A 22,659-nucleotide genomic window follows, 5' to 3' on the forward strand; every position below is an offset into this window, starting at 1 on the left:
ATTGAGTAAAAAACTTAGTTTTGTGTTTGCAAACCTTACATAAGCACAAGTCCCTAGTAAAACTCACAAAGATACATTAATACAGACATTATTAGACATATTGCATGTTAGGTTTAGGAGTTATGCATGAAGAAATGTTTCATTGCTTCAATCACATTGTATCAGGATTCTAAGCTGCTGGATCTACTCTCTATCGTATGCCGCTGCTGTCACATATACTGTATATACTGTAATATTGTACATGGTCATTGGTATATATTGTATATGTTATAGACATAATATATCTGCATATGTATTATTCTGTACACATATTATGTATATATTCGTATATATGTTAGATTTGTTATCGCTATATTAGTCTATTTATATCTGCATTGTCCTTTCCATCCTTACACTTTCCATCATTGTAACTGAGCTACTGTGTTGAACAATTTCCCTTGTGGATCATTAAAGTTTGTCTAAGTCTAAGATTATTGTTGTCATATTGAATAAAAAACAAATGTTTGTGTTTGCAAACCTTACAAAAGCACATGTCTCTAGTAAAACTCACACATATACTTTAATACAGGCATTATTAGACATATTGCATGTTAGGTTTAGGAGTTATTCTTGAATACATTTTTTTTTTGCTTTTTTTGCATTATGTCAGGATTCTAAGAACATTACCATCATATAGAGTAAAAAACTTAGTTTTGTGTTTGCAAACTTTACAAAAGCACATGTTTCTAGTAAAACTCGTAGAGATACATTAATACAGACATTATTAGAAATATTGCATGTTAGGTTTAGGAGTTATGCATGAAGAAATGTTTCTTGCTTCAATCACATTGTTTTAGGATTCTAAGATTATTATTGTCATATTGAGGAAAAAACACATTTTTGTGTTTGCAAGCCTTACAAAAACACATGTCTCTAGTAAAACTCACAAAGATACTTTAATACAGGCATTATTAGACATATTGCATGTTAGGTTTAGGAGTTATTCTTGAATACATTTTTATTGCTTTTTTCGCATTATGTCAGGATTCTAAGAACATTACTGTCACATTAAGTAAAAACTTAGTTTTGTGTTTGCAAACCTTAAAAAAGCCCATGTCTCTAGTAAAACTCGTAGAGATACATTAATACAGACATTATTAGAAATATTGCATGTTAGGTTTAGGAGTTATGCATGAAGAAATGTTTCTTGCTTCAATCACATTGTTTTAGGATTCTAAGATTATTATTGTCATATTGAGGAAAAAACACATTTTTGTGTTTGCAAGCCTTACAAAAACACATGTCTCTAGTAAAACTCACAAAGATACTTTAATACAGGCATTATTAGACATATTGCATGTTAGGTTTAAGAGTTATTCTTGAATACATTTTTATTGCTTTTTTCGCATTATGTCAGGATTCTAAGAACATTACTGTCACATTAAGTAAAAACTTAGTTTTGTGTTTGCAAACCTTAAAAAAGCCCATGTCTCTAGTAAAACTCGTAGAGATACATTAATACAGACATTATTAGAAATATTGCATGTTAGGTTTAGGAGTTATGCATGAAGAAATGTTTCATTGCTTCAATCACATTGTTTTAGGATTCTAAGATTATTATTGTCATATTGAGGAAAAAACACATTTTTGTGTTTGCAAACCTTACGAAAGCACATGTCTCTAGTAAAACTCACAAAGATACTTTAATACAGGCATTATTAGACATATTGCATGTTAGGTTTAGGAGTTATTCTTGAATACATTTGTATTGCTTTTTTCGCATTATGTCAGGATTCTAAGAACATTACTGTCACATTAAGTAAAAACTTAGTTTTGTGTTTGCAAACCTTAAAAAAGCCCATGTCTCTAGTAAAACTCGTAGAGATACATTAATACAGACATTATTAGAAATATTGCATGTTAGGTTTAGGAGTTATGCATGAAGAAATGTTTCATTGCTTCAATCACATTGTTTTAGGATTCTAAAATTATTATTGTCATATTGAAGAAAAAACAAATTTTTGTGTTTGCAAACCTTACGAAAGCACATGTCTCTAGTAAAACTCACAAAGATACTTTAATACAGGCATTATTAGACATATTGCATGTTAGGTTTAGGAGTTATTCTTGAATACATTTGTATTGCTTTTTTCGCATTATGTCAGCATTCTAAGAACATTACCGTCATATTGAGTAAAAACCTTAGTTTTGTGTTTGCAAACCTTAAAAAAAGCACATGTCTCTAGTAAAACTCGTAGCGATACATTCATACAGACATTATTAGATGTATTGCATGTTAGGTTTAGGAGTTATGATTGAAACGTTTTTTGTTTTTTTTTGCTTCAAACACCTTGTTTTAGGATTCTAAGAACATTACTGTCATATTGAGTAAAAAACACAATGTTGTGTTTGCAAACCTTACAAAAGCACATGACTCTAGTAAAACATTACTACATACATTAATACAGGCATTATTAGACATAGTGCATGTTTGGTTTAGGAGTTATGATTTTAACATATTTTTATTGATTCAAACACATTTTCTCCGGGTTCTAAGAACATTAGTCATATTGACTAAAAACTAATTTTTGTGTTTGCAAACCTTAAAAAAGTACACATCTCTAGTAAAACTCACAAAGATACATTTCTCCAGGCATTATTAGACACATTGCATGTGTGGTTTAAGAGTTATGCATGAATAATTTTTGTATTGCTTCAATCGCATTGTATCAGAATTCTAAGATTATTATTGTCATATTGAGTAAAAAACAAAATGATGTGTTTGCAAACCTTACAAAAGCACAAGTATCTAGTAAAACTCACAAATATACATTAATACAGGCATTATTAGACATATTACATGTGCGGTTTAGGAGTTATGCTTGAAACAAATGTTTATTGCTTCACACGCACTTTCTCCGGATTCTAAGAAAATGTCTGTCATATTGAGTAAAAAACTTAGTTTTGTGCTTGCAAACCTTACAAAAGCACATGTCTCTAGTAAAACTCATAGAGTTACATTAATACAGGCATTATTAGACATATTGAATGTTACGTTTAGGGGTTATGCGTGAAGAAATGTTGTATTGCTTCAATCGCATTATCTCAGGATTCTAAGATGATTATTGTCATATTGAGTATAAAACTATTTTTTTGTGTTTGCAAACTTTATAAGAGCACATGTTTCTAGTAAAACTCACAAAGATACATTAATACAGATATTATTAGACATATTGCATGTGTGGTTTAGGAGTTATGCTTAAATACATTTTGTATTGCTTTTTTCTCATTATCTCAGGATTCTAAGAACATTACTGTCATATTGAGTAAAAAACACATTTTTGTGTTTGCAAACCTTACAAAATCACATGTTTCTAGTAAAACTAATAAAGATACATTAATACAGACATTATTAAACATATTGCATGTTAGGTTTAGGAGTTATGATTGAAGCAATTTTTTTTTTCTTCAATCTCATTGTATCAGGATTCTAGAACATTACTGACATATTGAGTAACAAAAACAAATTTTTTTGTTTGCAAACCTTACAAAAGCACATGTTTCGAGTAAAAATCACAAAAAGATACATTAATACAGGCATTATTAGACATATTGCATGTTTGGTTTAGGAGTTATGCTTGAAGAAATCTGGTCCAAGGGTAGCTTCCAATTGTATCCTAAAGTAGCAGTAGAGGTGAAAAACAAGTTGCCTCTATATTGAAGCTATTGTCATGTTTATCTGATTCATGACACCAAATGACTTCCGAAAATGAATAGATATGATCAAAATAGTATCAATCTACGAAGATTCCTGAGCCATTTTGAGAGATAATGAGGAAGCCAGTCACGCGATCGAAGGAACCACAGCGCCCTTCCCCATCAACAACAATGCTAATCAAGCAGACTTTGTGGTAGTCAACAACAACTACTTTTGGAAAAATTATGATCCAGATCCTTATATTTTTGAGCCCGAACACAAAGAGGATGAGCACAAATGTTTTAGAAGCCGAGTGATGGATGCAGTTTCATTGTGACACTAGCATCCGCAGCACTGCTGGGTGCTAAACATACAAACTAACAATAGCCATACTTGCCAACCTTGAGACCTCCGATTTCGGGAGGTTGGGGGTGGGGGGCGTGGTCGGGGGGCGTGGTTAGGGGCGTGGTTAAGAGGGGAGGAGTATATTTACAGCTAGAATTCACCAAGTCAAGTATTTCATATATATATATATATATATATATATATATATATATATATATATATATATAAGAAATACTTGACTTTCAGTGAATTCTAGCTATATATATATATATATATATATATATATATATATATATATATATACACATATATATATATATATATATATATATATATATATAATAAGAGAAATACTTGAATTTCAGTGTTCATTTATTTACACATATACACACACATAACACTCATCTACTCATTGTTGAGTTAAGGGTTGAATTGTCCATCCTTGTTCTATTCTCTGTCACTATTTTTCGAACCATGCTGAACACCCTCTCTGATGATGCATTCTGCTTCGTCTCCTTGTTGTGTGCACAGTTGTGCACTGCACTCTCTAAAAGCCCTAGATGTTAATGTCACATATGCATGTACAGTAGATGGCAGTATTGCCCTGTTTAAGAGTGTCACAACATTGCTGTTTACGGCAGACAAACTGCTTTACGGTAGATGAAAACGTGACTGCTGTTGTTGTGTGTTGTTACCGCGCTGGGAGGACGTTAATGAAACTGCCTAACAAGAAACCCACATAAGAAACTAAGAACTCGCCCTCGATCATTCTACAGTTATAACGTGATTGGGCAGGCAGGCTGTTTATATTGTGGGAAAGCGGATGTGAAAACAGGCTGTCGACACGTCACTCAGGTCCGCCTGAATTTCGGGAGAAAATTTGTCCCGGGAGGTTTTCGGGAGAAGCGCTGAATTTCGGGAGTCTCCCGGAAAATCCGGGAGGGTTGGCAAGTATGAGTAGCAAACCAGAAAACAAACAAATACTTACCGTATTTTTCGGAGTATAAGTCGCACCGGCCGAAAATGCATAATAAAAAAAGAAAAAAACATATATAAGTCGCACTGGAGTATAAGTTGCATTTTTTTGGGAAATGTATTTGATAAAACCCAACACCAAGAATAGACATTTGAAAGGCAATTTAAAATAAATAAAGAATAGTGAACAACAGGCTGAATAAGTGTACGTTATATGGGGCATAAATAACCAACTGAGAACGTGCCTGGTATTTTAACGTAACATATTATGGTAAGAGTCATTCAAATAACTATAACATATAGAACATGCTATACGTTTACCAAACAATCTGTCACTCCTAATCGCTAAATCCCATGAAATCTTATACGACTAGTCTCTTACGTCAATGAGCTAAATAATATTATTTGATATTTTATGGTAATGTGTTAATAATTTCACACATAAGTCGCTCCAGAGTATAAGTGATGAAAAAAACTGCGACTTATAGTCCGAAAAATACGGTACTGTAATATTTCCACTCTCGCTGGGATGCAGACCGACGGGACGCTCACATTATCCAGTTTAAATAAAGATTCAATCACAATCCTCACAGAGGGTTAAAAAAAAGTTTCCTGCAGGAAGCACCTATGGGGTCAATTATCGACCAGCCTGCCAGACTATGGCCACATTTGTCTACTACCAGGTGAGAGATGCATGAATTATAATCAAGAAATTTACTTTTTGCAAGTTTGAGACGAAGCAGAAGCAGCCGTCGGCTCAGTGTGTCAACAATAGCAGCGTGAGTTAGCATTTGCTCACTGCTATCACTGCACCGCTAAAATAGTCAGTCTGCATTGGCGCTTATAATAACATTATCACTCATATTTGGTTAATTTTAAGGTCACGTCATGTAAATGGAATATAGTTGGCAGTTTCTGGATGTTTTTAGAGGGAGTATGTTGGCTAATTATTTACGATTTCGAACGCATAAAAAAGCCAAGCATATGTGTTCTTATCTTACTTAAGGATTGTGAATGATAAACAGCGCATCTCTTTCCAATTTTTGCGTATTGCCAGTATGACTGATCTGATGATATGGTCAGAGTGCAGAAGCGTCACTACTGCGATGTCAATCTCCGAAAAAAGGCAAAGGTATTCAGAGCGCAATAGTCAAAATGGCTGACTGAATTTGTGGCATTTTGTGATGTTTAAACAGTGTTTTCAAAAACCTCGTTCTTCTTCTAGTACTTTTAAAGGCCTACTGAAATTCGATTTTCTTATTTAAACGGGGATAGCAGGTCCATTCTATGTGTCATACTTGATAATTTTGCGATATTGCCATATTTTTGTTGAAAGGATTTAGTAGAGATCATCGACGATAAAGTTCGCAACTTTTGGTCGCTGATAAAAAAAGCCTTGCCTGTACCGGAAGTAGCAGACGAGTAGCGTGACGTCACAGGTTGTGGAGCTCCTCACATCTGCACATTGTTTACAATCATGGCCACCAGCAGCAAGAGCGATTCGGACCGAGAAAGCGACGATTTCCCCATTAATTTGAGCGAGGATGCAAGATTAGTGGATGAGGAAAGTGAGAGTGAAGGACTAGAGGGCAGTGGGAGCGATTCAGATAGGGAAGATGCTGTGAGAGGCGGGTGGGACCTGATATTCAGCTGGGAATGACTAAAACAGTAAATAAACACAAGACATATATATACTCTATTAGCCACAACACAACCAGGCTTATATTTAATATGCCACAAATTAATCCCGCATAACAAACACCTCCCCCTTCCCGTCCATATAACCCGCCAATACAACTCAAACACCTGCACAACACACTCAATCCCACAGCCCAAAGTATCGTTCACCTCCCCAAAGTTCATACAGCACATATATTTCCCCAAAGTCCCCAAAGTTACGTACGTGAGACTTTTTGAGACTTTTATTAGTGGGTTTCACAGTGAAGTACATATTCCGTACAATTGACCACTGAATGGTAACACCCGAATAAGTTTTTCAACTTGTTTAAGTCGGGGTCCACTTAAATTGATTCATGATACAGATATATACTATCATATATACTATCATCATAATACAGTCATTACCATACTTGCCAACCCTCCCGAAATTCAGCGCCTCTCCCGAAAACCTCCCGGGACAAATTTTCTCCCGAAAATCTGGCGGAGCTGGAGGCCACGCCCCCTCCAGGTTTATTGTTAGGCAGTTTCATTAACCTCCTCCCAGCACGGCAACAACATGTAACAACAGCAGTCACGTTTTCGTCTACCGTAAAGCAGTTCGTCTGCCGTAAACAGCAATGTTGTGACACTCTTAAACAGGACAATACTGCCATCTACTGTACATGCATATGTGACAATAACATCTACGGCTTTTAGAGAGTGCAGTGCACAACTGCGCACACAACAAGGAGACGAAGCAGAATGCATCATCAGAGAGGGTGTTCAGCATGGTTCGAAAAATAGTGACAGAGAATAGAACAAGGATGGACAATTCAACCCTTAACTCAACAATGAGTAGATGAGTGTTATGTGTGTGTATATGTGTAAATAAATGAACACTGGAATTCAAGTATTTCTTTTATATATATATATATATATATATATATATATATATATATATATATATATAATAAAATTAAAAATATATATATATAGCTAGAATTCACTGAACGTCAAGTATTTCTTATATATATATATATATATATATGAAATACTTGACTTGGTGAATTCTAGCTGTAAATATACTCCTCCTCTCTTAACCACGCCCCCCACCCCACCCCTGACCACGCCCCCCGCCACCTCCCGAAATCGGAGGTCTCAAGTTGGCAAGTATGGTCATCACACAAGATAATCATCAGGGTGTATACATTGAATTATTTACATGACATGCACATAGCGGCACGCACGTACGGGCAAGCGATCAAATGTTTGGAAGCCACAGCTGCATGCGCACTCACGGCACCGTGTCTGCGTATCCAACTCAAAGTCCTCCTGGTAAGAGTCTCTGTTGTCCCAGTTCTCCACAGGCCAATGGTAAAGATTGACTGTCATCTTTCGGGAATGTAAACAATGAAACACCGGCCGTGTTTGTGTTGCTAAAGTCGGCCACAATACACCGCTTCCCACCTACAGCTTTCTTCTTTGCTGTCTCCATTGTTAATTGAACAAATTGCAAAAGATTCACCAACACAGATGTCCAGAATACTGTGGAATTTTGCGATGAAAACAGACGACTTAATAGCTGGCCACCATGCTGTCCCAAAATGTCCTCTACAATCCGTGACATCACGCGCAGGCGTCATCATACAGAGACGTTTTCAGCAGGATATTTCGCGTAAAATTTAAAATTGCACTTTAGTAAGCTAACCCGGTCGTATTGGCATGTGTTGCAATGTTAAGATTTAATTATTGATATATAAACTATCAGACTGCGTGGTCGGTAGTAGTGGGTTTCAGTAGGCCTTTAACGTTCGAACTGGTAAACGTTATTTTTTGCAAACATTAGCTCATTTGGAATTTGATGCCAGCAACCTGTTTCAAAAAAGTTGGTACAGGTGGCAAAAAAGACAGAGAAAGTTGAGGAATGCTCATCAAACATTTATTTGGGACATCCCACAGGTGAACAGGCTCATTGGGAACAGGTGGGTGCCATGATTGGGTATAAAAGCAGCTTTCATGAAATGCTCAGTCATTCACAAACAAGGACGGGGCGAGGGTCACCACTTTGTGAAGAAATGCGTGAGAAAATTATCCAACGACATTTCTCAACGAGCTATTGCAAGGAATTTAGGGATTTCACCATCTAAGGTCTGTAATATCATCAAAAGGTTCAGAGAATCTGGAGAAATCACTGCGCGTAAGCGATGATATTACGGACCTTCGATCCCTCAGGCGGTACCGCATCAAAAACCGACATCACTGTGTAAAGGATATCACCACATGAGTTCAGGAACACTTCAGAAAACCACTGTGAGTAACTACAGTTGGTTGCTACATCTGTAAGTGCAAGTTAAAACTCTACCATGCAAAAAGCCATTTATCAATAACATGCACCCGATTATAGCACTGAGGTTAGTGATGACAAAGGAGATAACGAGGGCGGTCAGACGTAGAAAGTATTTAATGACAGAGTTGTACAAATCACTGTTTAACATCAGTCTTAACATACAAAACATTGTAAGTAGAAAATGTCACAAAAATGCTTATTTGCAAATTTATCAACATGACGCGAAGATAAAGGAAGTAGGTCAAACAACACCATACCGTTGTCATGCATTCTGTGCATTAACACACACAAAAGTTAAGGTTCTCGACCCAATCGCGGAAACATTGCTAAAACGTTTGGCACAAACCTCAGCTTCCTCAGCCGCACACGCTTGTGCTGCTAAAAATAACCGGTGCCCAGAAGTTTTTGGAACTGAAACTTGCCAAAAACAACCTAGAATGTAAATCCTCTTTTTTTTTTTGTTCACCAAAAAAGAGAAACAAGTAGTACTGCTTTGACGTGCGCTCAAAGGGAGGAATGGCATTATGACACAACAATGACTAATCACATACAATTAAAATATGTCCGTTTAGCCATAATTATTTTCTTAACTAAAATCCGCTGAACTTGAACCATTTTTTAAACATATACAATGCAGAAATACACTATATTGCCAAAAGTATTTGGCCACCCATCCAAATGATCAGAATCAGGTGTCCTAATCACTTGGCCCGGCCACAGGTGTATAAAATCAAGCACTAAGGCATGGAGACTGTTTCTACAAACAATTGTGAAAGAATTGGCCGCTCTCAGGAGCTCAGTGATTTCCAGCATGGAACTGTCATATGATGCCACCTGTGCAACAAATCCAGTCGTGAAATTTCTTCGCTCCTAAATATTCCAAAGTCAACTGTCGGCTTTATTATAAGAAAATGGAAGCGTTTGGGAACAACAGCAACTCAGCCACGCAAACTGACAGGGAGGGGTCAGTTGATGCTGAAGCGCATAGTGCAAATACTTTCTGCACAGTCAGTTGCTACAGAGCTCCAAACTTCATGTGACCTTCCAATTAGCCCACGTACAGTACGCAGAGAGCTTCATGGAATGGGTTTCCATGGCCGAGCAGCTGCATCTAAGCCATACATCACCAAGTCCAATGCAAAGCGTGGGATGCAGTGTTGTAAAGCACGTCGCCACTGGACTCTAGAGCAGTGGAAACGCCTTCTCTGGAGTGATGAATCACACTTTTCCACCTGGCAATCTGATGGACGATTCTGGGTTTGGAAGTTACCAGAAGAACGGTACATTTCGGACTGCATTGTGCAGAGTGTGAAATTTGGTGGAGGAGGAATTATGGTGTGGGGTTGTTTTTTAGGAGTTGGGCTTGGCTGCTTAGTTCCAGTGAAAGGAACTTTGAATGCTCCAGGATACCAAAACATTTTGGACAATTCCATGCTTCCAACCTTGTGGGAACAGTTTGAAGCGGGCCCCTTCCTCTTCCAACATGATTGTGCACCAGTGCACTAAGCAAGGTCCATAAAGACATGGATGACAGAGTCTGGTCTGGATGAACTTGACTGGCCTGCGCAGAGTCCTGACCTGAACCCGATAGAACACCTTTGGGATGAATTAGAACGGAGACTGAGAGCCAGGCCTTCAGTGTGTGACCTCACCAATGCGCTTTTAGAAGAATGGTCGAAAATTCCTATAAACACACTCCGCAACCTTGTGGACAGCCTTCCCAAAAGAGTTGAAGCTGTAATAGCTGCAAACGGTGGACCGACATCATATTGAACCCTATGGGTTAGGAATGCGATGGACACTTCAAGTTCATACGTGAGTCAAGGCAGGTGGCCAAATACTTTTGGCAACATAGTGTATTTATTATGCACCATGGCTTTCTCCAGCCTGTGTAATGTATTTCATGTAAAAGGTGACATCATTATTCTTGCCAATTGCAGATGAATGTTATAAGCCGGGCCGCACTTCCATACATGGAGATCTCACGCTGTGCCCAGGCGAGAAGAAATATCAATTGATGAACGGGAGGGCGCTTCATATGACATTTTACTGCAAACGTACCCCTAGCCCCTTCCTGCTCCATCACTGTTAAGAATATAGTAAGAAAGGGATTCATATGGCTCCATTTCTGGGTGAATCTCGCGTGAAAGTAATGGGACGTTACACACTAAAAATGCAGGGTTATTTTGATAACCCAATTAATGAGTTACATTTTTGAGTTATTTTTGTGAAGAGAAATCCATAATTAGTGGTTAGAAGGGTGTTATTTTAACTAAATTTCTGGTTTTTCAAAACTATGAACCTTTTTTGGGTTGTTATTCAATGAGTGATGCATTTTTGGATAAAAGGCTTTTTTTTCTCCGTAAAAATTTACTTTTTTCTTGAAGGGAATTTTATTATTTTTAATATTTATTATTAACATTATTTACAATCACACATCTTATGTACATGAACATGATGCAGAGGATAATCTCACCACACCTAGTGTGTGACAATCATTGGTACTTTATATTTCAGCATGCTGTATATAACTACTATGATGACTATGACGGCAATTCTTGTAAAAAAAAATGTCACTCATATCTTGCTTTTGAGTATATTTTAATGGAATGAAAATAATTTATATCAGTAGTTGGGAAGGAGAAGGAGAAACCAGCAGTAAAACGTATCATTTTTATCCAACTATTGACTCAAAGAGCGCTAAATTGCGCAACCCAATAGCTGGGTTTGGCATAACTCAGCTTTTGTGTTAAATAAATTCAACCCTATAGTTGGATTAAGAATCAACCAACATTGACTTAGCATAACTCTTTTGGTTAAATAATTCAACGCAAAAGTTGGGTTAAAAAAATGTACCCAAAATGTTGAATTAAAATAACTCAAATAAGGGGTTCATCCTTTTTTTAACCAGCAGTAAAAAAAATAACTCAATTTTAACCCACCATTTTTTAGTGTGTAGTAATTTTGCAATGCAGTCTGCTGAAAATTATGGAAAGCACCACTCTACATAGCAACTGACTCTGTAGTCAAAGCTGGAATTGCCACACAACACATTTTAAGATAGTCAACACTACTGCTATCTGGTGGGCAAAGTGGATATTGCACCCTCCCGATTTGTCATGTTTCATATGTCAGGTAAACCGTGACAAATAAATCCCCTTCCTCCTGTATGATTTCCCCAGATGGTCTCAGTAGCTTTATTGATGCTTGTCTTAAAGGCCCGTGTTACTGCGTTCAAATTCCAGTTGGCGTTGATTTATGAACTTTACAATTCAGATTTCAAGCTTGTGTTAAAGAAGTATTAAAAACAAGCATTTAACATACATAAAAAAGCGTGAAACATTTTGTTATAAGGGGGCGCCAAATAAAATTGGTCATATGGCGAAGTACACAGTTGGTCACTTTTAAAACTGAACACGTTTACTACACTAACAAAGCACATTTGCATACAAATGGATGTAAGAGCAGTTTTAGGAAGAAAAAAAGGACCATTGAGTGTATTTAAAAACACCATTTTTGAATTGTGTTAACATTGAGTAGAGCACATTTTAAAGTAAAAAAAAACAAAACAACTGACAATACAATTTGATTACTAGTGTATATCGAGGGCTCACTTTGAGGAAGTGTAGGACATGAGGAAGAGAACGAGGTCAGCGAATACACACACGGAAGAAACCCTTACGGTTGATGAAAAGGTTTTGTATGTAGAAAATGTGAAAAATGAGGAGAGGCTGCACCCATTAATGCACTGGAAGAGATTACTGCACTTGTATTTATCTCCTCACAGGCACTGGTACACATGTGAAATTCCTATCCTAGTCTGCCAAGCGTCACTATGTATTCAATAACAGGACACAGATACTCCATAAAGTACTGTACAAACTAGTACTCCAATAAATAATTGCAATATTGTTGGAGAGATGAAAGAAATTACCCGAAGCAGGGGTGTCCAAACCTTTTGACTTGGGGGCCGCATTGGGCTAAAAAATAAAGAAAATGCATTGAATGAGAAGGTGTGTCCAAACGTTTGGCCTCTACTGTATACAGTATATATACACATTTTATACATATATACACACATATATAAATGTACATGTTTATATATATATATATATATATATATATATATATATATATATATATATATATATATATATATATATATATATATATATATATAAACATATTTATATACATACATGTTTATATATATATATATATATATATATATATATATATATATATATATATATATATATATATATATATATATATAAACATGTACATTTATATATGTGTGTATATATGTATAAAATGTGTATATATACTGTATACAGTAGAGGCCAAACGTTTGGACACACCTTCTCATTCAATGCATTTTCTTTATTTTTTATGACTATTTACATTGTAGATTGTCACTGAAGGCATCAAAACTATGAATGAACACATGTGGAGTTATGTACTTTAGAAAATAAGGTGAAATAACTGAAATGGTTTTCACTTCACAGGTGTGCTTGAAGCGCATCAAGAGAATGCCAAGAGTGTGCAAAGCAGCAATCAGACCAAAGGGTGGCTATTTTGAAGAAACTAGAATATAAAACATGTTTTCAGTTATTTCACCTTTTTTTGTTAAGTACATAACTCCACATGTGTTCATTCATAGTTTTGATGCTTTCAGTGACAATCTACAATGTAAATAGTCATGAAAATAAAGAAAACCCATTGAATGAGGAGAAGGTGTTTCCAAACTTTTGGCCTGTACTGTATATTAATATAATAGATATATAATTTATGATGAACATAATTGGATATTAAGAGTATGTAAAAGTTTGACTTATACCTTGTTTACTTCTGTGACAACCTTCTTAAGGTTTTGTAATCATTCAGAAATATCAAGCAGCGGTGAGGGTTTCGCATTTTTCCCATCCTGCATTGTAATGGATTTAAATGGGTGTAATTTTGAACTATGTATGGTGTTTTAACTTTTCTTTTAATGTCCACAAAGTTCAGTGAGCAGGTTGTGTTATGTTACATGGTCAACACACATTTGTGACCGTGTGTGTGTGTATTCACTTTTTGTGTTGATTTGCAGTTTGCACCATGAGTGGGAAAAGGTCATATAAGTACAAACCCCGTTTCCATATCAGTTGGGAAATTGTGTTTGATGTAAATATAAACGGAATACAATGATGGACAACGCATTTATATTTGATGTTCAAACTGACAAACTTTTTTGTTTTTTTTGCAAATAATCATTAACTTTAGAATTTGATGCCAGCAACACGTGACAAAGAAGTTGGGAAAGGTGGCAATAAATACTGATAAAGTTGAGGAATGCTCATCAAACACTTATTTGGAACATCCCACAGGTGTGCAGGCTAATTGTGAACAGGTGGGTGCAATGATTGGGTATAAAAACAGCTTCCCAAAAAATGCTAAGACTTTCACAAGAAAGGATGGGGCGAGGTACACCCCTTTGTCCACAACTGCGTGAGCAAATAGTCAAACAGTTTAAGAACAACGTTTCTCAAAGTGCAATTGCAAGAAATTTAGGGATTTCAACATCTACGGTCCATAATATCATCAAAAGGTTCAGAGAATCTGGAGAAATCACTCCACGTAAGCGGCATGGCCGGAAACCGACATTGAATGACCGTGACCTTCGATCCCTCAGACGGCACTGTATCAAAAACCGACATCAATCTCTAAAGGATATCACCACATGGGCTCAGGAACACTTCAGAAAACCTCTGTCACTAAATACAGTTGGTCGCTACATCTGTAAGTGCAAGTTAAAGCTCTACTATGCAAAGCGAAAGCCATTTATCAACAACACCCAGAAATGCCGCCGGCTTCTCTGGGCCCGAGATCATCTAAGATGGACTCATGCAAAGTGGAAAAGTGTTCTGTGGTCTGACAAGTCCACATTTCAAATTGTTTTTGGAAATATTCAACATAGTGTCATCCGGACCAAAGGAGAAGCGAACCATCCAGATTGTTATCGACGCAAAGTTCAAAAGCCAGCATCTGTGATGGTATGGGGGTGCATTAGTGCCCAAGGCATGGGTAACTTACACATCTGTGAAGGCACCATTAATGCTGAAAGGTACATACAGGTTTTGGAACAACATATGCTGCCATCTAAGCGCCGTCTTTTTCATTGACGCCCCTGCTTATTTCAGCAAGACAATGCCGAGCCACATTCAGCACGTGTTACAACAGCGTGGCTTCGTAAAAAAAGAGTGCGGGTACTTTCCTGGCCCGCAGGTCCAGACCTGTCTCCAATCGAAAATGTGTGGCGCATTATGAAGTGTAAAATACGACAGCGGAAACCCCGGACTGTTGAACAACTGAAGCTCTACATAAAACAAGGAGGAGAAAGAATTCCACTTACAAAGCCTCAACATTTAGTTTCCTCAGTTCCCAATCGTTTATTGAGTATTGTTAAAAGGAAAGGTGATGTAACACAGTGGTGAACATGCCCTTTCCCAACTACTTTGGCACATGTTGCAGCCATGAAATTCTAAGTTAATAATTATTTGCAAAAAAAAAATAAAGTTTATGACTTTGAACATCAAATATCTTGTATTTGTAGTGCATTCAATTGAATATGGGTTGAAAAGTATTTGCAAATCATTGTATTCCGTTTATATTTACATCTAACACAATTTCCCAACTCATATGGAAACGGGGTTTGTAATTGCTGTACTGTGTACACTTCCATTTACAATTCATGGTCATTGACCTGATTTACTCACATTGTCAGCTGATTAAGCTAAAGTTGTTGGCACTCCGTGCACCAAATTCCTCATCAAACTCATGCCGTCTCGTGGGCCACACTGAAGCTTCCAAATGCCGAAGTTTGGACACCCTTGACCTGGAGACTCAAAGTAGATCAACTCTATTTTTTACAGCGTGTTCTCAGCATCTTAAAGTGCTTCAATAACATAACAACCATTATTATAGGCGTTAGCAAAAATCATAAAATAATCCCAAAAGAAGTAAAACCCCTGTTTTGAATTAAGGGACTATAAATAAATCAGTCTTAACACAGAACTGTTGGAATATAAAATCAGTCCAATTTCTTTCGATAATACAAAAGCCAAGTGCTTGTGGCATGAACACTGACATGAAGTACAAAAAAAAAAAGACCCAGCAAAGTGAGAGTACATTTGGCACAGTCTACTCTTACATGTTCCTCTGGATGTTGTAGGACACGGGGAGTGGCGGCGCGCTGGGTGTCGTTACTGTGGTGGCAGAGGTGATCTCGTTAGGGTACGGTTGCAGGCCCGTCTGCTTGTTGCGGTGCAGCTTCAGGACGACAACGCGGCAGAAGTCTTCACTGTGCCTGTGGCAGTTGTCCAGCAGCTGGCGCACCTTAGCGGCACGGGTGGGCTGATTGACCACCAGTTCGTAATCCTCGCTCATCAGCATGGAGCGTGCCAGGAGGGCGTCCAAGCTCTGGTTGAGGCAGGCTTCCGTCATCTGTGCGACGATCTCTTCGCGCCGTGTTGAGACCCACTGACCAATAGGACCCTGCGACGGCGGCGAGCAGCACAACGGAGGAGAATTCTCTGCATGGAAGGATGAAAAAAAATTGGAAAATACATTAATGACAGTAAAATATGGAGGGCCAAACAGGGCAAAATGATATTACTTTAATCTGTCATTAACTACTGTAAATTCTGGACTATAAGACGCTAATTTTTTCCTACACGTTGAACCCTGTGGCTTATAAAACGGTGTAGCTAATTAATGGATTTTTAATACAACAAGCAAATAAACTAAAAAGGTGTTTATTGTTTGTGCTACGGTGCCAACTTTTGAATGAGTTCGCTCACTGCAGGTGCTGCAGTATCCTTCCATTTAGTGCTTCCAACCAGAAGTACAAGTGCCGTTTAATCTTTGAGCCATCCATAGCCTTCCTACTCGTATGGATTCTTAATTCATCACTCCAAGCAATGTTTGCAAGTTTTACAATACAAAATGTAGAGGCAGGGATTTGTTTCTCACTTGTCACCTGGGATAGGGGTGTGGCTACATGTGTGTGTGTGTGTGGGGGGGGGGGGCGGAGTGTGTGTGGAGCTGAATGATTGCCGAATGAATAACATCTGCACCTGCCTGTGAATTGTTTGGCTTGTATGGAGAGCGTGTGCACCAGGGTGCCGTTACTTCTGTTGACCGCAAAGGGATCCCCAAACCATCTGCATGTAATGTATTGTAGTGATGGGTTGATGAGGCGTCATGAAGCGTTTCGACACATTGCAAAACTGTATTGATACTGTGTTGATACTGTGTCACTAAATACTGACATCTGCTGGACATTAAAAATCCCTACAGGCAACCTATGGACCGACTCAACTGACACTGATTTTATGACCTAGTAATATATACAATAATTTAAACCAACTCCTCTCTGAGCTGCCACCTTAACGTGGTAGAGGAGTTTGCGTGTCCCAATGATCCTAGGAGCTATGTTGTCCGGGGGCTTCCATGCCCCCTGGTAGGGTCTCCCAAGACAAACAGGTCCTAGGTGAGGGATCAGACAAAGAGCAGCTCGAAGACTTCTATGGAAATGCAAGAACCGAGACTCAGATTTCCCTCGCCCGGACGCGGGTCACCGGGGCCCCCCTCCGGAGCCAGGCCCGGAGTTGGGGCACGATGGCGAGCGCCTGGTGGCCGGGCCTGTCCCCATGGGGCCCGGCCGGGCACAGCCCGAAGAGGCAACGTGGGTCCCCCCTCCAATGGGCTCACCACCCATAGCAGGGGCCATAGAGGTCGGGTGCAATGTGAGCTGGGCGGTAGCCGAGGGCAGGGCACTTGGCGGTCCGATCCTCGGCTACAGAAGCTAGCTCTTGGGACGTGGAACGTCACCTCGCTGGGGGGGAAGGAGCCTGAGCTAGTGCGCGAGGTAGAGAAGTTCCGGTTGGATATAGTCGGACTCACCTCGACGCACAGCAAGGGCTCTGGAACCAGTTCTCTCGAGAGGGGATGGACTCTCTTCCACTCTGGCGTTGCCAGCAGTGAGAGGCGACGGGCTGGGGTGGCAATTCTTGTTGCCCCCCGGCTCAGAGCCTGCATGTTGGAGTTCAACCCGGTGGACGAGAGGGTAGCTTCCCTCCGCCTTCGGGTGGGGGGACGGGTCCTGACTGTTGTTTGCGCTTACGCGCCAAACAGCAGCTCAGAGTACCCACCCTTTTTGGATTCACTCGAGGGAGTACTTGAGAGTGCTCCCCCGGGTGATTCCCTCGTTCTACTGGGGGACTTCAACGCTCATATTGGCAACAACAGTGAAACCTGGAGAGGCGTGATTGGGAAGAATGGCCGCCCGGATCTGAACCCAAGTGGTGTTTTGTTATTGGACTTTTGTGCCCGTCACGGATTGTCCATAACGAACACCATGTTCAAGCATAAGGGTGTCCATATGTGCACTTGGCACCAGGACACCCTAGGCCGCAGTTCTATGATCGACTTTGTAGTTGTGTCATCGGATTTGCGGCCTCATGTTTTGGACACTCGGGTGAAGAGAGGGGCGGAGCTTTCTACCGATCACCACCTGGTGGTGAGTTGGCTGCGATGGTGGGGGAGGATGCCGGACAGACCTGGCAGGCCCAAACGCATTGTGAGGGTTTGCTGGGAACGTCTGGCAGAGTCTCCTGTCAGAGAGAGTTTCAATTCCCACCTCCGGAAGAACTTTGAACATGTCACGAGGGAGGTGCTGGACATTGAGTCCGAGTGGACCATGTTCCGCACCTCTATTGTCGAGGCGGCTGATTGGAGCTGTGGCCGCAAGGTAGTTGGTGCCTGTCGTGGCGGTAATCCTAGAACCCGTTGGTGGACACCGACGGTGAGGGATGCCGTCAAGCTGAAGAAGGAGTCCTATCGGGTTCTTTTGGCTCATGGGACTCCTGAGGCAGCGGACAGGTACCGACAGGCCAAGCGGTGTGCGGCTTCAGCGGTCGCGGAGGCAAAAACTCGGACATGGGAGGAGTTCGGGGAAGCCATGGAAAACGACTTCCGGACGGCTTCGAAGCGATTCTGGACCACCATCCACCGCCTCAGGAAGGGGAAGCAGTGCACTACCAACACCGTGTATGGTGCGGATGGTGTTCTGCTGACCTCGACTGCGGAAGTTGTGGATCGGTGGAGGGAATACTTCGAAGACCTCCTCAATCCCACCAACACGTCTTCCTATGAGGAAGCAGTGCCTGAGGAATCTGTGGTGGGCTCTCCTATTTCTGGGGCTGAGGTTGCTGAGGTAGTTAAAAAGCTCCTCGGTGGGAAGGCCCCGGGGGTGGATGAGATCCGCCCGGAGTTCCTTAAGGCTCTGGATGCTGTAGGGCTGTCTTGGTTGACAAGACTCTGCAGCATCGCGTGGACATCGGGGGCAGTACCTCTGGATTGGCAGACCGGGGTGGTGGTTCCTCTCTTTAAAAAGGGGAACCGGAGGGTGTGTTCTAACTATCGTGGGATCACACTCCTCAGCCTTCCCGGTAAGGTCTATTCAGGTGTACTGGAGAGGAGGCTACGCCGGATAGTCGAACCTCGGATTCAGGAGGAACAGTGTGGTTTTCGTCCTGGTCGTGGAACTGTGGACCAGCTCTATACTCTCGGCAGGGTCCTTGAGGGTGCATGGGAGTTTGCCCAACCAGTCTACATGTGCTTTGTGGACTTGGAGAAGGCATTCGACCGTGTCCCTCGGGAAGTCCTGTGGGGAGTGCTCAGAGAGTATGGGGTTTCGGACTGTCTGATTGTGGCGGTCCGCTCCCTGTATGATCAGTGTCAGAGCTTGGTTCGCATTGCCGGCAGTAAGTCGGACACGTTTCCGGTGAGGGTTGGACTCCGCCAAGGCTGCCCTTTGTCACCGATTCTGTTCATAACTTTTATGGACAGAATTTCTAGGCGCAGTCAAGGCGTTGAGGGGATCCGGTTTGGTGGCTGCAGGATTAGGTCTCTGCTTTTTGCAGATGATTTGGTCCTGATGGCTTCATCTGGCCAGGATCTTCAGCTCTCACTGGATCGGTTCGCAGCTGAGTGTGAAGCGACTGGGATGAGAATCAGCACCTCCAAGTCCGAGTCCATGGTTCTCGCCCGGAAAAGGGTGGAGTGCCATCTCCGGGTTGGGGAGGAGATCTTGCCCCAAGTGGAGGAGTTCAAGTACCTCGGAGTCTTGTTCACGAGTGAGGGAAGAGTGGATCGTGAGATCGACAGGCGGATCGGTGCGGCGTCTTCAGTAATGCGGACGCTGTATCGATCCGTTGTGGTGAAGAAGGAGCTGAGCCGGAAGGCAAAGCTCTCAATTTACCGGTCGATCTACGTTCCCATCCTCACCTATGGTCATGAGCTTTGGGTTATGACCGAAAGGACAAGATCACGGGTACAAGCGGCCGAAATGAGTTTCCTCCGCCGGGTGGCGGGGCTCTCCCTTAGAGATAGGGTGAGAAGCTCTGTCATCCGGGGGGAGCTCAAAGTAAAGCCGCTGCTCCTCCGCATCGAGAGGAGCCAGATGAGGTGGTTCGGGCATCTGGTCAGGATGCCACCCGAGCGCCTCCCTAAGGAGGTGTTTAGGGCATGTCCGACCGGTAGGAGGCCACGAGGAAGACCCAGGACACGTTGGGAAGACTATGTCTCCCGGCTGGCCTGGGAACGCCTCGGGATCCCCCGGGAGGAGCTGGACGAAGTGGCTGGGGAGAGGGAAGTCTGGGCTTCCCTGCTTAGGCTGCTGCCCCCGCGTACCGACCTCGGATAAGCGGAAGAAGATGGATGGATGGATGGATGGAATTTAAACCAAGTCATTGTATTTCATTTAGGATTATTTCATATCTTCATTTAAATAAAAATATATTTTTATCTTTTTTAGATACAGTCAATAAATAATGTGAACATGTACTATAACATGGAAATCTAAGAGAACAAGTTGTGAATTTTTTTTATTTTACACATTTTTATTAAAAAAAACAGTTTTTCCAAAGTATTCAATTTGAGACGATTTCTCTTCTTAGTTATTATTTCTCCGGCTGTAGAAAAGACCCGCTCACAGGGCACAGAGGAGGCGTCAGTGCGACACAGTTCGCGAATCGGTCACGTGACCGAAACAGCTCATGATAGGTCACGTGACTTTCTAAAAGCGGTACGCGCACCGACACATGGTTTTGCTCTATGAGCTCGACGCATGCGCCGATGCATCGGTGTTGCCGGAACCATCACTAATGTATTGTATTTTTACTCAAAGGGAAAATAAATCACCCTCAAAACAGCAGTAATGACTTCATGTTGCATCCTTGGACCCAGCCTGTCAGACAGAGCCCTGCTTTACACTCTCAATGACTAATTAGTTTCTGATAGTCACACAACACAACTAAAACAATTCTTACTCACTAAACCGTCCCATTTGTGACGTCTGTAGGAGTGTTTTCATGCATGTTTGTACGTGCTATTGTTTTGTAATGAAGCTAGCGTCATTGGCATTAGCTAATATGCTAACATGTTTACTGGTGTCTTTGATAGTATTATTAACTTACAATGGCATTATTTTTATAGTGTTACAGTTTCACAAATTCCTCAGTAAATTTATCAAGACATCACTGTGGAGTTATTCAGTCTGTTTAGCTGATTGGAGAGCTAGCTTCCGCAGTTAGTGGGTCCATTACGATTGTTGAGTATTAAACTCTGCGACTGGTTTTTTCAGATATTGACCACGTTGGGGTTCCGGTTAGAGAACTCATAGTCATCATTTGGACTCTTCCAACTTTAAAGGCCTACTGAAACCCACTACTACCGACCACGCAGTCTGATAGTTTATATATCAATGATGAAATCTTAACATTGCAACACATGCCAATACAGCCGGGTTAGCTTACTAAAGTGCAATTTTAAAATTCGCGCGAAATATCCTGCTGAAAACGTCTCGGTATGATGACGCCTGCGCGTGACGTCACAGATTGTAGAGGACATTTTGGGACAGCATGGTGGCCAGCTATTAAGTCGTCTGTTTTCATCGCAAAATTCCACAGTATTCTGGATATCTGTGTTGGTGAATCTTTTGCAATTTGTTCAATGAACAATGGAGACAGCAAAGAAGAAAGCTGTAGGTGGGAAGCGATGTATTGCGGCCGACTGCAGCAACACAAACACAGCCGGTGTTTCATTGTTTACATTCCCGGAAGATGACAGTCAAGCTTTACCATTGGCCTGTGGATAACTGGGACAACAGAGACTCTTACCAGGAGGACTTTGAGTTAGATGCGCAGACGCGGTACCGTGAGTACGCATGCAGCTGTGGCTTCCAAAAATTTGATCGCTTGCCCGTACGTGCGTGCCGCTATGTGCATGTCACGTACGTAACTTTGGGGACTTAGGGGAAATATATGTGCTGTATGAACTTTGGGGAGGTGAACGGTACCTTGGGCTGTGGGATTGAGTGTGTTGTGCAGGTGTTTGAGTTGTATTGGCGGGTTATATGGACGGGAGGGGGGAGGTGTTTGTTATGCGGGATTAATTTGTGGCATATTAAATATAAGCCTGGTTGTGTTGTGGCTAATAGAGTACCGTGTCTTGTGTTTATTTACTGTTTTAGTCATTCCCAGCTGAATATCAGGTCCCACCCGCCTCTCACAGCATCTTCCCTATCTGAATCGTTCCCACTGCCCTCTAGTCC

General features: G+C 40.8%; 1 protein-coding gene across 1 annotated transcript in view; it reads right to left on the minus strand.

Moving 5' to 3' along the window:
* Positions 1–22,659, minus strand: part of LOC133579328 (uncharacterized) — a 134,940-nt gene that overhangs the window by 65,004 nt on the left and 47,277 nt on the right. Inside the window, exon 11 of the mRNA XM_061933900.1 lies at positions 16,195–16,576. Coding sequence (XP_061789884.1) covers positions 16,195–16,576 — 382 coding nt within the window. The remainder of the gene's footprint in view (positions 1–16,194; positions 16,577–22,659) is intronic.

Source organism: Nerophis lumbriciformis, linkage group LG03 (genome assembly GCF_033978685.3).
Source record: "Nerophis lumbriciformis linkage group LG03, RoL_Nlum_v2.1, whole genome shotgun sequence".
NCBI lineage: Eukaryota > Metazoa > Chordata > Actinopteri > Syngnathiformes > Syngnathidae > Nerophis > Nerophis lumbriciformis.